Genomic DNA, 17,261 nt, shown 5'->3' with positions numbered 1-17,261 from the left:
TGGGAAACTAGCGTATAGGAATAAAAGCATTAGAATGTAAAGCTCTTCATACAGGGATGCTTATCACAGCCCTGTTGATAATGACAAAGCAAAACACGACTAGAAAGACCAGAAACAACCTCAACATTGGGGAGTAAGTTACCACACACCCAAATTATGGAATGTTACCCATGAACTATATAAGTAACAAGTTATATTTGTGTCTGTTTCCTTGGAGAGATGTCCATGATGTTAAATCAGACAAAGAGGTTCGGAGTAGCATCTTTAGAGTGATCCCATTTTTTGTCAAAACAGGGAGAAACAACCTTCTGTTGGTATATGTCTGGATGGTTATGGAGAAGGGTAAATACTGCCCTGGTAACTTTGGTTATCTTACGGAGAGGGTGATGGAGGAAATTAAGGGGAAGTTTTCAAGGTATCTAAACACCTTTGCCGTTTCACTATTTACATTACATGACTGACAAGGATTGGGCTAGGAGCTGGGGGTGTATAGTTGAATGGGACACAGTGCAGGCTGCCTGGGACTGACTGAGGGCCAATGGGGTGGTCAAAAGATTGTTACTGGGAGCTAGCATTTATTGAGACTACCACCCGCCCGTGCTAGAAGAAAACATTTGACATTTATTAACACATTTTATTCATTAAAAATCTTTAATTTTTCACAAAGCACTATTCTTATCCCCTGTCTTGCAGAGGGGCGAATTTAGGCAGAAAGAGGTTAAGTAACTCATTCAAAGCTGCACCACTAGAAAGTGGGGGAGGCTGGTTTCAAACCAGAGTGGTCAAAAAAAAAAGCTGGGGCTTTGCTCTGTGCAAAGCCTCTTCCTTAGAACTCATCTGGAGCCTGGGAGAGGACCTGTCTAGGGCTGGATGCTGCAGGGCTGCGAAGGGCGGGCCCTCAGTGGCAGGAGCGCTCAGTCCTACCTGGAAGGGTCTGGAAGGGCCGCAGAGGAGGTGACGCTTGAATTGGCTCCTGGAAGGTACCGGGGAGGAAGCATGGATGCCAGACAAGCTGAGGGGGTGAGGGAGAGCCGGGACCAGAGCCAGCACTGGGCCCTGTCTTCACACCTGCCCACCTGAGGCCACCGCTCTTCCCGCGCAGCAGCATTCTGCCGGGTCCCCAGTTAGGACACCGGTGCAGGTACAGTACCACCGGGCAGGGCTCCGATGGGCGGCTGTTACACACACGCGCGCACACGCACGCACACGCACACACGTACGCACACGCACACACGCATGCACGCACACCGGCACACCGCGCGCACACATACACGCACACACGCACACCGCACGCACGCACGCACACGCCCACACGCACACGCGCACACACACTCAGGAACAGCTCCGCCCTGGGAAAGCCCCACCCTCTCTGGAACCTGCTAAATCCAGGCCGCGGGCGCTGGGGCGCAGTCGCGAGCGCTTTCTCCGGGGAGTGGAGCCCGCGGACTGCAGTAAGTACAGAAAGATCCCCACCGCACCGCGCTTTTTCCTGCTGTTTCTAGACACCCTTTGGGGCGCGTTTGCGGGCCACTCTCCCTCTCTTTTTGTAGAATAAGCTCGGGGTCTTGAGCTCCGAGGAAACGAGGCGGCGGTTCCGATGCCTGGGCTCCCCGCGTCTGGGAGAGATGGGGAGCGGGTGCTGGGGGAAAGGTCGTGGCCTGGATAGAATTTCGGCTGCACCGCGCGGCCGCCTGCCCCGGGGGACTTGCGGGACAGCAGACCTGGGACGGGTGTGGAAGGAGAGGGAAGACAGGCAGGGGCCGAGGCTCCCTCGCTGGGCACCGGCGTGCGCGGGGCGAGTGCGCCTGCCCGGGGCGCACACCTGGGCCCCTCGCTCGGGTCGGTGGGGTGCCCGCTGGACCGCTCCTCGCCTCTGCGGCCAGGCCCTTTCCAAGGGGCGTCTGGCCTGCGGCGAATCCAGAATGCTCAGCCGTTGCCATTTTGGGAAAAGAAACCAGAAAGTCCAGCAGGGCCGCGGACGGGGCCGCTCCCACTGCTGCGACCACTGACCGCCGCACTTCAAGGCGAGAGGGCCCCCTCCAGGCTGCGAGTGTCCCGCACCCACCAGCGGGGGCAGAGTGAAGCCGCCCCGGGCTGCGGGGGGAGGGGGGGGCGCGGGGTCAGCGGCTGGTTCACTGACTGGGAAGGTGCGGTTCCCACGTGATGCGGGGCAAGTCCCAGCAGCGTGAATGATCTTCTCTCGGCTTTGTGTGGGGGCAAATTTAAATCCCCGCAAATCTTTGATTTCGCGTTTGGTGCCAAAGGAAACTCCCGTCTGAAAACGGGGCGGAGCAGCAGCGCCACCTGGTGGTGTCCAGCTGTTCCCGGGACTGTCTTAAAACGCGTTGCTCTGTCCCAGGGGTTTTCACCAGGGGTGCCGCTGGGATCTGCAAAACATGCAATACCTGACCAGTCAGGGGCCCTGACCTCTTTTCCCTTAGATTGTCAAATAAAATTTTTAAAAAAATGACAACATTCAACGCAATAATAGCCGTCTGGTGTGAATTAATCGAAATTATACTTTTTTTTTTTTGTCAGATCAGCAAAAATATATATATTTTTGGTGTGCCCCAGAATTTGAGTAATTAGCTTATGTATGCCATGAGATGAAAAAGGCCGAAAATTGCTGTTCTACCCATTGGAAAGATGTGCATGGGCTTCTGGTTGGTTCTTTGATGCTATTTCTTAGGATTTGTTTCATGTGGGGCAAGAAACAGAATATTTGCACCCCAGATCAGCAACTGCTGGGAAGAATTTCTGTGTTGGTTTACATTTTCCCTGGCCTTGGAGGCTTCAGAGGAAGCCCCAGTTTGCTCTTATGTACATCGTATGCTGGCAATGATAATAATGCCAATCTTATAGGGTAGTTATGAGGATTAAGTGACATGATGCATATGAAGTGCTTAGCTCAGCAACAAAAGCATAGTGAACACTAGATAAATGTGATTGATGCTAAATGATAATGATGATGGGTAGACTGTGCTGCCTGGCCTCAGTGTAATGGCTAGGGAGCCATAATAATCCATTTGACTTCTGTGTTCTAGGAGCTTCAGGATGGTTCGTGCTAAGAACTGGACCTTGAAGAAGCACTTTGAAGGCAGCCCTACAAGTAGTAACTTTGAGATGAAGACAGTTGAGCTCCCACCCTTAAAAAATGAAGGTAAGTCATAATCATAGGATTTGAGTTGAAAGAGACTGTATCAGTCAGCCTTTGCTGCATAACAAACTACCCCAAAACTTAGTGACTTCAAACAATAATCATTTAGTAGTACGCAATTCTCTGGCCTCAGTTGTCAGTGTGGCCTTTCCAGCAGGCTAGTTTGACCTCTTTATTTTCACGGTTGTCTCCTGAAACTAGAGCAGCAAGAATCAGCAAGCTCCCATGTACAAACACTTCTCAAACCTCTACTTGTGTCATATTTGCTAGTAAACTTGTCAAAGCAAGTCACATAGCCAAGCTCAGATCAAGGAGAGGGAAATAGATTTCTTGTTGGGAGGAGTGGCAAAGAGGACCACACAGAGAGATAGGAGATATTTGTGGCCATTTGGCAATGTGCCACAGGAACTTTTTCAAAATCCTCTATGTGAAGCCTTGATGTCTTGTTGGAGGATTCCCTCTTCTTTCTTGGTAATTGGAACTTGTGCTTGGATGCGTTACTCTTCATGGCTTTGATCAGATCATGGGTGGATTTCCTCTCTGTCCTGGTGAGCCCGATGATGACAGTGGGGTACAGACAGTCTGTGTGCAGAGCTCAGACTATCCCTGTGAGGAGACAAGTAGGTGAAAACCCTTGCTCTTCACTGAGGAACCTCTTGTCCACTAGGGGGAACTGAATGGTCAAGTCAAACCTGAAGAAACCTAAGGGAGAGAAATGGCAACACACTTGATAACATGTTTGGAAATTACCTTTGTAGAGTAGACTCTAAGGAGTGTCTATAAGGGGTGTTTACAGGTAGGTAAGCTTTGCAAAAAGGGCATGCAATTGAGTAGAATGGCAAAGTTATCAGTCCCAGCTAAATTGGGATAGCCGGGACTCAGCTTCAAAATTCCTGGGAATGTGTACATAAGGCTCAGGTCAGCAACATGTATATTCTTTAATACTACCTGGCACTGGTAATGAAAACCTATGCGAGCACTGCAACATAGTGGTCACAAATATGGCCCTGGGCAAGTTATTGAACCTAAACTTAAATAAAATGGAAACAATAATTGTTGAGAATGTCATATGAAATAATCCACGAAAAGCATGGAGTGCTGTGTAAATATGATGATAATGATGATGAATAACAGCAACTGGCTGGGCCAAATGTGAGTCCTTCTTGTCTCCAGTAGAAAGCACAGGTGGGAGGGCAGCCCTGAGGCAGAAAGATGATCTGTGTTCATTTAGAATGTCAGAGACTGTCAGGAACCAGCCTGAAAAACGAACAAACCTGAGTTCGAGTGGTGGGAATTAAAGAGACAAACACAGTTATGGGATCAGGAGGCTGCCCTCCAATGAGGTGCAGTCCCAAATGGCTTCAACGCCTCTATTATATAGTGAGCAACAAACAATTAGTAATGAGGTGAGGGTGATACAAAGTAGTTCCTTCAAGGCTGCATGAACACTCTTCCAGAGTAAACACCCTGCCTCCTGCATCAGCCGAGACCTTGGTAATTTTCTTTATTTTGGCTCCTAACGGGTACTTGTGGGGAGGGTTGAGTCCTTGGCTCCAGGCCCTCAGGCTACGTGGACCATGTCCAGACATGTAGCAGGCTCTCAATATCAAGGGTAATTGTGGGGAGGGCCGAGTCCCTGACTCCAGACCCTCAGGTGGCGTGGACCGTGTCCAGACACGTCACCGGCTCCCAACAAGAGACAACAAAGGCATCTGGCCTTGAGTTTCTAATTGCCTATGGAATGCTTTCTTTTGTAGAGATCCTGCTGGAAGCTTTGTTCCTCAGCGTGGATCCTTACATGAGGTATTATTTCCCTTCTAAAAATTTTCATATTGTGTGTTCGACCCTACTTTAAAATAGTTCATCTTTTAAAATATCCAACTGTTTCAAAACAGTCATTTCCCCCTGATCCTCCCAGTACAGTATCAGTGGTGGGATTTGTGGGTGCTCATCTTTTGCAGGCAAAGGTCAGGGAAGCTTGGTGAGGGATTACCCTGGCCCCTTTATTTTACAGTCACCTCCTATCTTAATGTCCACCATTTGTCTCTCATCGCTTACCAGAATTGCTTCCAGAAAAATTAAAAGAAAAAAGAAACCAATCTCCAATTTTTCCATTTTACTACTGGCAAATAATTTAAGTAGAGGAAGACGGTGAGACTAAAATGAGATTTTCTTGCCTTCTGTTTACCTTTAATTTAGGTAATCTATAGCTGACTCAAGCTGTGCACTAAGTAAATACTCCAGGAGGGGAGAGAATAAAAACTCCCATGGCCCACACACACCTCAGTAATTTTTTGCCTAGGTAATTAAGATAGTCATCTTTCCTTTAAATAATTTTTCCCCAGCTGATTGATAGAGATTCAAAGCTAAGACACCAGCTGGGTGTCTACAATTCAACTCAATTCTGACACTATCTACCTGGAGATAGTATCTGAGGTTCATTTCTGCACACATTTCCCCAGCGGTTTTCCATTTGGCCTTAAGCTCAAGACAGTTTTTCCCCGATGCTCTTATATATTAAGCATGGATTTTTTTTTTTTTCAGGTTGGCGGCCAAAAGATTGAAGGAGGGTGATACGATGATGGGGGGGCAAGTGGCCAGGTAGTTATTTCCACTTGTCCCAGTGTTTGGAAAACATGCCTCCCCTTTGCCTTCTGCTGGGCCCTGTCTCTGTGCATGACTCTCACAATTTCTTCAGCTTGTGTGGTTCACTCATTGTCTGATCTTCGGAGCAACTTGGGAATTCTGCCCTTTTCCTGACTAATGGGAAGGGAGGGATATTTGGTCCTTATAAATTATGTAGACTAGTATAATGTAGAGAGAGAAAAATTAGGTTACAAAACCCATAAAATTACTCCAGTTATGTAAATACACATAATATATGCACATTTAAAAGTATATCATGATTGCCATAAAATACACCCAATTATTACTAGTTATGTTTGTTTCATAGGATTAGAACTGACATTTTTATTTCATATGTTTTAAGTTTTCTAAAATAAATGTATGTTATATAACTTTATGATCTGGGGGCAGGGACAAATAAAGAATGGTGAGGGCGGGAGATGATGGAGGAAAGGGAAATCAGCAAGTGAGACCAAAAAAGAGCAGCTGAGAAGGAGAGGTAGGAAGCCTGAAGAAATCCTGGAAACCAAAGGGAAAAAGTTTGGGGGGACCCAGTGTGTCGAATACAGAAGAGAGGTGAAATCAGATGACAAATGAAGTGTCCACTGGACTTTTCCCTCAGGGGCTGTTGTGGCCTGAGTGGCGTGGTGGGGTGCTGCTTTGGGTTATCCAGTGAAGGGGAAGCGAAGAGAGGGAGGAGGCGGGAGAACATGGGCCGTGAAAGGGCAGAGCTGAGCAAACTTATATGCTGAGGGGCAGGGGCAATACAGAGAGAATGTTCCAGATTCAGGAGAGAGGAAGGGCCAGGGAGGGGAGGGCGACCCTGAAGAACATGAGCAGACAGGATGGACACCTGTTGTGTAGGCAGGAGAGAAGCGGGTTGGGACAGGGCAGATGCTGGGCCAGCTGCGAGAGTTCCTCTCCGCTGGCCCAGGCTTGTTTTCTGAAGGCCAGTGGCTAAGACGTAAGCTGGAGAGGTGAGGGCGGGGTGTTCGTTCCCGGCACGTCCACCTCGGTGCTCTGTGTGCGCGAACCTCACCGCATCCTGGCAAGGGGTTCACACGTCCTCATGTGCTTTGTCTTTCAGAGTTGTGGAAAGTAAAAACTCGGCCTTTCCAACAGGAACTGTTGTAGTGGCTCCCTCAGGCTGGACAACACACTCCATTTCTGATGGAAAACAACTGGAGAAGCTGCCTGCAGAGTGGCCGGACACATTACCTCTGTCCTTGGCGGTGGGAACACTGGGCATGACAGGGTGAGTTCTGTGGGTAGATGTCACTTGTTTGAATGCCTGAGACTCTGGATTTCCAAAAACGGTTTGTCCAGAACTTGATCAATAGGAAGAGATAGGACATTATATGTTCAGGAGCTCATCAGAGAAGATGGTGGGACTAAGAAGGAAAGGAGAGTGGGCTTGGCCTAGAGTTAGCCGTGAAACTGAAGGAAAGAGAAGGGGATCAGGTCAGAGACACTCAGGGACAAAGAGGAAGTGGGAGTGAGAAGCATCGTGGGCACCATCCCTCCCAAGCAGCTGGCAAATGGTACACAAAGGTGCCAGCTCCTCCTGTTCCCGGGAGGGTCTTAGCTTCACACATCACTCATCTCTGCCCCCACTTCAGAATTTAAAAGGGAAAGAGAGTCCAATCTGCTTTGGTTTTCTGCATCTGTATCCTTCCTCACCTTTCCCTGTACACTTGTGAGTTTCCTGAGGGGCAAGGGGACCTGGACCCATGGCAGTGGGCTGCTAAGAAGGTCTTTGGGGTATATCTGAATGAGTGATAGGGGAAAGCAACGAATCTATTCACATACCCTTAATTTTCTTTCCTCAGCCTAACAGCCTACTTTGGCCTACTTGACATCTGTGGTGTAAAAGGTGGAGAAACAGTTTTGGTTAATGCAGCAGCGGGAGCCGTGGGCTCTGTTGTGGGGCAGATAGCTAAGATCAAGGTAAGTGTCATCCTCCAGGAGCAAACATTTACTCAGCACCCGCAGTGTGCACTGAAAACGCCGCGGTGAACACAGCAGACCTCCCCCAGTCTCGGAGTTCAGTCTCGTGGGTCTTGTTTAGAAGCTGAAGAGTGGGAATGATTGAGAAATGGGCAAATGAGGAACACGATGTAGCGAAGATGCCCTGAATATTATTTAACAACATTGCAGCTGTTGAGTCATAAATGGCCTCTGTCTAGAGTAGTGAGTTTGTAAGCAGTAACTACTTTTATAGTTTTTATGGAACATTTCTTGTTACAGCCTTACCTCCTCTCTTTATGATTGTCCCCAACAATAGAAAGAGGGACTTGAGATCTGCCAACTAAGAGTTGTCACCCACGTGGCCCCATTGCAAAGGCTACTGTGGTCAGCCCAGAGCGGTGGGTGGGGCCATGGCCTGGGAACCAACTCCTGGGAGGTACCTAGGGCATGGGGACGTTGGCTGTGATTGGGCGGGTGTCTGTTCAAGAAGTCTGATGCGATGGTGGGGGCACAGTTCGCAGGTGGAGTTGGTCTGTTCTTGTGACGTATAAATGGTTTCCATTTCCCCCCACTCAGGGTTGCAAAGTTGTTGGAGCAGCAGGGTCTGATGATAAGGTTGCCCACCTTAAAAAACTTGGATTTGACGTTGCATTTAACTACAAGACAATAAAGTCTTTGGAAGAAACTTTGAAAAAAGCTTCTCCTGATGGTTATGATTGTTATTTTGACAATGTAAGTACAAATTAGACTTAAAATCTGATTTACTAACAAAGTAACTATACAAGGGAATATACTTCTGGAGTTTCTATCTAAAATCTATGAAGAAAGTACATGTGCCTTTTTAAAAGAAAGAATGGCTTTATTGTGATATAATTCACCCATTTAAAGTATAGAATTTAATGGTTTTTAGTATATTCACAGAATTGTACAACTGTCACCACAATCAATTTTAGACCATTTTTATCACACTAAAAAGAAAAGCTGTACTTACTAGCAGTCACTACCCACTTTCTCTCAAAAGTGGTCTTTTGTGGTTGATTTCTTACACTTAGCGTATTTTCAAGGTTCATCCATGTTGTAGCATGTGTCAGTGATTCATTCTTTCTTATGGCCAAATAATATTCCATTGTATTGATATATCACATTTTATTTATCCACTCATATATGCACATATCTCGCATAGATTACAATCTTAAATCCTAAAAACAACTCTTCCTATAACTTCCATTTTCTTTGTTGTACAAAAGAAAATATGAGGTTCAGAGAAATGTTCAGTAACTTGTTTGAGTCTGCCCCACTAACTAATCCTCCCAGAGCTGGGGTTCATACCCCATCCAAATGGCCCCAGAGCCAGAGCTTCTAGAAATAAACTGCACTGCCCCCTACTGTCTTCACCCTCTGGTAATCTCCATAAGAGAGCTGAGAAAAGAAGGCAGAGCCATGGCCTTGTTTGACCTTAGTTGGGAACTTTGCATCTCCCTCCCTGCTCTGCATGTGTCTGCAAATGACCAGGGAAAGCCTTGTGAGTATTGGTTTAGGGGGTTACAAACAAATTTTAGCAAGTAGTACAATTTGCAAATATGGAATTCAATAATAATGAAGATCCACTGTATGTGGTTTACAGATATTTTCTCCTTTTTGTAAGTTTTCTTTCACTTTCTTGATGATGTTCTTTAAAGCACAAAAGTTTTCATTTTGCTCATCCAGTTTAGTTTTTCTTTTGTCCCTTGGTGTGAAGATTTACTCCTTTGTTTTCTTCTAAGAGATTTACAGTTTTAGTTTTTACTTTTAGGCCTAGGATGCATTTTAAGTTAATTTTTGTGTATGGTGTAAGGAGGGAGTCCAGTTCCATTCTCTTCTATGGGGAAAAGACCACTTTGTCCCTATGGACTTGTTTTGGTACTGTTATTCAAACCAACTGACCACAATGTAAGGGTTTATTTTTTGGACTCTCAATTCAGTTCTATTGATCTATCCTTTTTTTCTCACACTGTCTTGATTAATATAGCTCTGTAGTAAGTTTTGAAATTGGAAAATGTGAGTCTTCCAACTGTGTTCTTTATATGCCATTTAAGTAGTCTTCCAAAGTTCTAGGTAGGGCAATGAGATTATTGAACTGATCAGAGAATCTCACAATATAACAAAGTAAAAGTTATGTTATATAAGGTATGTTCTTACAGTAAAATGGAAATTCCCAGTTTCTAATGTCTTTTTCCAAATGCAATTTTCTGCACTATTGTGCTAATTCAGTCAGTTTTGTTGCTGCTAAAACAAGTAATGTGAAATGATGATTGTAAATGAATGACTTCCCTAAATCTTCTAGTGTTTAAATTAAGGTGTTTTTGTGTGTGTGTCTGTGTGCCCTGTTTAGGTAGGTGGAGAATTTTCGAACGTTGTTATCCCTCAGATGAAGAAATTTGGAAGAATTGCTATATGTGGGGCCATCTCTACATATAATAGTACTCGTCCGCTTCCTCCAGGTAATGAGCTCATGCACATGGTCGCAGATGTAAAAGACCAGACAAGGAGAAGATTCACAGAAGTGGCATCAGACTATTAAAAAGATCTTAGTGGCTATCAAAATAGTTTAAAGACTTTCTGATATTCTTGATGAAATAATATTGATCAGCTTATATTTTTGTATAGAGAAAAAACAGGACCTGAAAATATAGAACAAACACATATTATTACAAGTTTTAGTTTTTACCTATTTCCTGAAAAACTGCAAAAAGACTGCCACGATTTGATTTAGAAACAGAACCCCTTGGTCTGGCTGGTAAAATGTTAGGGTTCTTCAGGATATTCGGGACATTGCTGGAGGTGAGGGTTTGGGCACAAGGTTCCGTGAGGCGGATGAAGGGGAAATAAGCTGCCATTTCCTTCAGATAGTCGTGGGCAATGCTTTCTAGAGCAGCAGGACGCCCTGGCCTCACCAAACTGATGATTTCCAAAAGAAGGGAAAGAAACATGCATTTCTTCCCCCATTCCTTGATTGCCCTTTTTTGTTTCTCCTGTGCCCTGCCAAGCCCTCCACCCCCCTCTTCCTCCCTGTCTTGTGCTGAGACCGCCCTGCCCCCACCTGCATAGCTGTGAAGGTCTAAAAGCAGGGTCACTTAGAGACCCGCGTTCATTAGCTCCCCGTCTCTGAGAGGTGTTGTACAAGCCTCCTACTTTTTGGGTCCGGGGAGATGAATGGCTGAGAGGACCAGAGACTTTAAATCCTGTTAGCAACAGACTCAAAACGAAGACAGGTCTCCTGAACAACTCATACAGAGCCCTTTTCTGCTGCAACAATTCTGTGCTGTTGGCGAGATTACAGATTTACGGCGGCCCAAAAACAGGAGAAAGAACAAAAAGGGATCTTCCAGATTTTTATCAGGATCGACGCAACCACAAATAAACTGGTCATTCATTCTATCATGGGCTTGATTCATGGGAATGAAAGCTTATAGCCCTGCTAGTTAGCAACGTGAAGTTTGCACCGAGACAGGTGGGTGAGACGGAAAGGGGCCCGGGAAGGACAACCTGTAGATTCCCTCTCGAGCTGTGAAAAAGCGAAGACACTACCTTCTCCGAGAAGGAAGGCCCAGGTTCACTTGGTTAGGGACCTTTTTACCCCTGTATTTTTCTAATTGATGCTGAACTAGAATCATGAGAAATCTTCTGCCCGCCAATCAAGCAAAGCTCCAGGATGCATTTTCTTGACCACAGCACAGTTAGGCGTAGCCAAATAATTTGAATACAGTCACTTGACCTAGTTTTTTGTCATCGTGGTTTTTTTAAGCAATTAATCTTTGGAAGTTCAGCTGCTCAGATAGGTCTTTGAGATGTGAGCTGGCCTTGCCCATTCCACTGTAATCAGACAGGATTCTGCCCTGCTTCTGATCTCCAGACATTCTAACATATTTCACTGCTGGGATAGCTCCGAGGCAAGTAATTATTTCCCCCCAACGGCAGTTATCAAAGATGCTGAAAACAGACTCTGCCACTCATCCTGTCTCTTCTGGTCCTGACTGAACCTGACTTCCTGGAACTTGGAAGACTATGCTCAGGTGTCATGTCCTCGGTTTCTGGTTACTTAAGATCCTTGGGAAAAGAAAACAGGCAACCACGCCACCTTATCTCTCACACAGAACAGTGCTACCTCACAGGCTGCGGGGTAGCCTTGTGCTCTTTCTAGGCTGGTGGTTCTCAAAGTGTGAACCCAGGACCAGCGGTATCACCATCTCCTGGGAACTTGTTAGAAATATGAATTCTTGGGGCCTACTCTATAGCTACAATCAGAAATTTCGGGAGGCCCTGGCCGGTCTTGCTCAGTGGTTAGAGCATCGGCCCGCGAACTGAAGGGTTTGATTCCGGCCAAGGGCATGTACCTCAGTTGCAGGCTCAATCCCCGGCCCTGGTCAGGGCACATGCAGGGGGCAAACAATCTCTGTGTCTCTCTCACATTGATGTTTCTCTCTCTCTCTCCCTTCTCTCTCTAAAAAGCAATGGAAAAAATATCCTTATGTGAGGATTAAGAAAAAAAAAAAAGAAAAGAAAACAGGAATTGCGGGAGGGGCCCAGCAATTTCTTTTGATAAGCCTTGCACGTTTCTGAACCACACCATAGTGCGAGGCCCACAGTTCAGGCCAACTCTTGGTAATCCAGAAGTGGCGAGGACAGAGGCAAGCGTGGGAGTTGTTGAGCCTCTGTCTCTTCTCTCTTGCTGGCTCTCAGTCCAGGGGTGGACACTAGCTGTTTTGCATCCCCTCTGAGTACAGAATGGAAGCAGATGGACTTATGCCATAGAATGACTGCATTAAGCCATCAAGAAGAACCTGCTAAGTATGGGGAATGTGAGGGTATCATTCTTGAATGCTGTAGAAATATTTTCATGTTATCTTTAGGACCTCTTTCTGTTCCACAGAACCATTTGGGAAATTTTGGGTGGGCCTCGCTTCTGGCATGTCAAGGACTCCAAGCATGTTTCCTATTGCTGCTGTAACAAATGACCACAAACTTAAGTGGCTTGAAACAACACAAATGTATTGCCTTATAGTTCTGGAGGTCAGAAGTCTAAAATGAGTCAGCAGGGCTGTGTTCCCTCTGAAGGCTCCAGAAAAGAGTCTGTTTCCTTGCCTTTTCTAGCTCTAGAGGCGGTCTGCATTTCTTGGCTCCTGGCCCCTTCCTCTGTCTTGAAAGCCAGCAGCATAAAATTATCAAATCTCTTTTTCTCTCTCTCTGATCGCTGCTTCCATCATCACATATTTTTATTGTTGTTGTTAATTCTCACAATATTTTTCCCATTGATTTTTAGAGATCTCAGAACAGAGGGAAGAGTGGGGAGAAAGAGAGAGACACACACATTGATTGGTTGCCTCCTGCATGTGGCCTAACCAGGGCTGGGGATCAAACCTGCAACCCAGGTACGTGCCCTTGACCAGAAATCAAACCCGCAACCCTTCAGTGCACAGGCTGACACTCTTACCACTGAGCAACACTGACCAGGGCTCCATCATCACATAATTTTTTCCTGATTCTTTTCCATCCCTCTTTCCCTACAAGGATCTTTGTGATTATGTTGGGCCCACTTACGTAACTACACTATAATCTGCATCTCAAGTTCTTAAGTTAATCATATCTGCAAAGTCCCTTTTGCCCTGCAGGGTAACATCTTCACGGGTTCTGGGAATTAGGATGTGGACATCTTTGTGGGCCGCTGTTCTGCCTACCACAGAGTTGATTTGTGGGCAGCTCTGTGGATCAGAAAAGAGCTGAGGAAATGAAGGGGGAAGCAGTAAGAGAACAGTCAGTGATGTGACTTGTACTGCCTGTTTTCACCATGGTCACCTCCCTGGACACTGTCACCCAAATGTGCCCTCTTCTTCACAGGCCCACCCCCAGAGGTTATTATCTATCAGGAACTCCGCATGGAAGGGTTCCTCGTAGGCCGCTGGCCAGAGGATGTCCGCCAGAAGGCCCAGAAAGAATTGCTGAAGTGGGTCTCAGAGGTAAGGGGCTCCAGAGCACTCCCTCCAATTGTACACTAGGTCTCATTCCCCTTGGACGCTGTAGACTTCAAATTTCCTCTGCAAATACATCTCACTGCTCCCTGTTTTATAGCAAGATACCTGGAAGTGTCTACACTCACTGTCTGCAGTTCCTTTCTTCCCATTCTTTCTTAAATTCACACATCAGGCTTTTGCTCTAGTCACTGGGCTTCTTTTCTTCTCTGTCCACCCCTTAGTTAGCTCATCCAGGCTCATGACTTTACGTGTAGGTAGGCTGACAGCTCCTGAATGCCTCTCTCCTGCCTGCATGTCTCCTCTGAGCTCTGGACTGCTCGACAGCTGCACTTGGATGTGGGATACACATCTTCGACTTAATGTTTTGATCTTTCCTGCCAAACCTGTCCCACAGACATCTCAGTTGTGGCAGTTCTACCCTTCTAGTTGCTCAATCCCACACCCTTGAAATCATCTTTGCTTCCTTCCTTTCTCTCATTCACACCTATGTCCAATCTGTTGTGAAATTCTGGTGGCTCAAGCTTCTAAAATACATACAGAATCTGACTGCTCCTCTCACCTCCATTGCTACTGCCCTGGTCCAGGCTACCTCTTTTCTAGGATGTTGTGTTAGCCTCCATCTGGTCTCCCACCTTTGTGCCCTTACAGATAATTCCCAACACTGCAGCCAGAGTGATCTTTTAAAGCATAAATCAAACCATGTCATTCTTATGCTCACTTAGAATATAACTTACAAGGCTATCTGCGATCTATCCCGTTACCTCTCTAATTTCATTTCTTCGTGTTTACTCACTTTGCTTACTCTGTCCAATCCCTCCCCTTACCTGTCCACCCTCCGTAACTGTTCAGTTTCTCACCTCCTTCATGTCTTTGCTAAAAACTGCCTTTTGAATGAAGCAACTTTTACAGTGACCCTATTTTAAATTATAATCCCCCTTCATTCTTGAGTCTCCTTATCTTTTACCCATAGCCGTTATCACCTTTTAATATTAGCACATACCACAATTCACTTCTTTATCAATTTGTTGCCCATCTCCTGCCCTGAGGATGTAACCTCTGCGGGCAGCAGTATTTATGCCTTTTGCTTGCCCATGTATCCTCAGCACCTCGTATAGCATCTGAATCAATGTAGGCATTAGATGAGTATCATCGAATGGACGAGGGACACATATTTGTGCCGTGGCTCTCCCAGGTCCTACCCTAGTCTTCTTGCAGCCATGCCTCTAGATCATGGGAAGAAGCCCATCCCTTTGTTCTCTGCTGTGATCATTTTCCCACCAAGACCACGTAGAGTTTTAGTCGACAGAAATCTGAATAACCAAGGTGAGTTATTTTAGTTTTTAGAGGGGGAAAGTGCTCTCCCACTTCCCAGTTCCTGGCTTCATGATCACTTCCCAGTTCAAAGAGGGCGACTGCTCCTGAGGCAACCACTAGAGGCTGGTGTTGTCCCAGGGTTAACCCCTGGAGTGCTGGGCCCGGCTCTTTCCAGGACGCGGGGTGAGCTGAATTATCCTTAAGTTCCCAGCGCACAGCCTTGTCATCCCTGTCGGTAAAATTGAATCGAGCGTTTCCACGGTCACAGCTGAGAGCAGGAAGCCACCATGCTGGTGTCCCTCCTGCGTCCCTCTAACAAAGAACCTGATTGTAGTTTTAAGGAACTAGGGAATTGGCCTCATTTCTCATCTACTTATTTTTTCTCATCTCTTGCCTCAGAAAAATCACAAAGATAGGACAGGGAGTTCCCATGTACTCTATATCCTATCCCTTAATGTCCCATATTATTACATGTACTGTTAGTGTTCACCCTCTACTTGTAACCTTTAAAGTGCATTATAGCTTCCGACTCTTTCCCGGTTCTTCGCCTCTTTAAGAGCAGGAATGAGCTTGGACTTTCTAGTCAAGGGTTCAAATCCCAGCTTCCCTACTTACTAGTTGAGTGACCTCAAGCAAATGGTCCCTCCACAAGTCCGTAAAGGGTGCTAAGCCATCACTGGAACACATTGGGAGGGGGAAGATATCAGTAACTCAGATAAGAGTTGCTGAGTGTAACCGAGAGTACTGAGTCTCCACATAAGACCCCCCAAAAAACCTTGAAAATGTGAATTAATTTCACTTAGTAGACTGTGCCTTGAAGTAGAAAGAGAATGAAAAATCATCCTCACTAAATGAATCCTTCCCTTCCGGACTCCTAAATGAATGTTAAACACACTTTAACAGAACCTTGGCACGAAGGGAAGACAAATTATTAAGGTGCCATGGCATTTACATTTCCTGAACGGGCTCTGCCTCCTCAGGGGTCAAGTAGAGGCAGTGAAGCTACGTCCTGGGAAGGATGAGTGCAGAGAACATCCTAAAGGGTGCTCCTTTCTCCATCTCCTTTCACCTCTTCTGAGATCATTACATCATTAAACTTTTCATATAATTGACTTAGAAATTGCTTAATCACTTCCTTGTGACATTTCTCCTCGTTACACTATGATATGATGCCTATTATTAAATCCTTATGTGTACTTTGTAATGTTACATACACTGTGTATATGGATCATGCCCCTAAGGTGACTCTAAGTTCACAGAGCACAGGGCCTCCTGTTATAGTTTCAAGTTTCCCATGATGTACCTGATAAATCTGTTGCTACAATGAGTGGATCATTTAGAATATGCTATTAATCTATTATATTTGTTGTTTTGGTAAGGGTAAAATCCAGTACCATGAATGCATCACTGAAGGATTTGAGAACATGCCAGCTGCGTTTATGGGAATGCTGAAAGGAGATAATGTGGGGAAAACAATAGTGAAAGCATGAAGAAGAAAAAAAAGACAATCTAGGAACCATTTGGATGATTACTTAATTTCTTTTTAATCATTCAGTAAAAATGTATACTGCCTTCATTATCTAAGAAATATTGTAATGAGTTTGAGCTACCTAATAAAATACATTTAAATAATATGTAATTAGCAATAGAGAATGAACAATTCATAGTAAACAACAGCCAGGCACCTCATATTATATAATGCTCCAGTTCTTGCTTTCCCTGCCTCTGGGATCTTGGAGGTGATAAGTTCCAGATGGCCTAACTACAAATATGGGAAAGCAATAAATGTTGGAATGCTGCCAGGGAAATCAACTTTCATTGAAATAAGCCACTTTGATTCTGAGGTTTTCTGTGGCTAGCATTGTTTACCCCAAGTCTCTCCTGCCCAATTTGGTAGCCATTTAAGGCTATTGAGAAGTGGAAATATGGATAGTGCCACATTTCAGGATTCAAAAAACAACAACAAAGCACAGTAAATGTGTCTCCATTAAACACAACTTTATTGTTTTGGTAGAACTTCAATTCACTTTAACTGTTGCATCGCATAAGACGTATTGTAGTAGTTGTAGAGGAACGTGCATTATTTCTAGCATTACAGAGAAACACTTCACCAATCTAGTCAGTATCCACAGACTGATTCAGTTCAGATGACTATTTTCTGTGCACTGAAGTAACATCACAATGTGTTT

General features: G+C 45.4%; 1 protein-coding gene across 3 annotated transcripts in view; it reads left to right on the top strand.

Annotated features, from left to right (window-relative positions):
• Nucleotides 1-1,346: 1,346 nt before the first annotated feature.
• PTGR1 (prostaglandin reductase 1) overlaps nt 1,347-17,261 on the top strand; it is a 30,538-nt gene continuing 14,623 nt past the window's right edge. The window contains exons 1-10 of one of the 3 annotated variants that reach the window (XM_016213713.2): nt 1,347-1,451; nt 3,045-3,160; nt 4,915-4,960; nt 5,702-5,758; nt 6,870-7,037; nt 7,612-7,729; nt 8,327-8,482; nt 10,122-10,230; nt 13,625-13,743; nt 16,452-16,706. In XM_016213713.2, the coding sequence (XP_016069199.1) occupies nt 3,055-3,160; nt 4,915-4,960; nt 5,702-5,758; nt 6,870-7,037; nt 7,612-7,729; nt 8,327-8,482; nt 10,122-10,230; nt 13,625-13,743; nt 16,452-16,562 (990 nt within the window). In that variant the 5' untranslated portion in view covers nt 1,347-1,451; nt 3,045-3,054 and the 3' untranslated portion in view covers nt 16,563-16,706. Of the gene's footprint in view, nt 1,452-3,044; nt 3,161-4,914; nt 4,961-5,701; nt 5,759-6,869; nt 7,038-7,611; nt 7,730-8,326; nt 8,483-10,121; nt 10,231-13,624; nt 13,744-16,451; nt 16,707-17,261 lie in introns of those variants that run through there. The other 2 variants (XM_016213714.2, XM_087822830.1) reach the window with 2 other exon arrangements.

The sequence above is a fragment of the Miniopterus natalensis genome, chromosome 12 (genome assembly GCF_054644295.1).
Source record: "Miniopterus natalensis isolate mMinNat1 chromosome 12, mMinNat1.hap1, whole genome shotgun sequence".
NCBI lineage: Eukaryota > Metazoa > Chordata > Mammalia > Chiroptera > Miniopteridae > Miniopterus > Miniopterus natalensis.
Note: the sequence above shows the minus strand (reverse complement) of the source record. Positions and strands in the feature narration are given on the sequence as shown.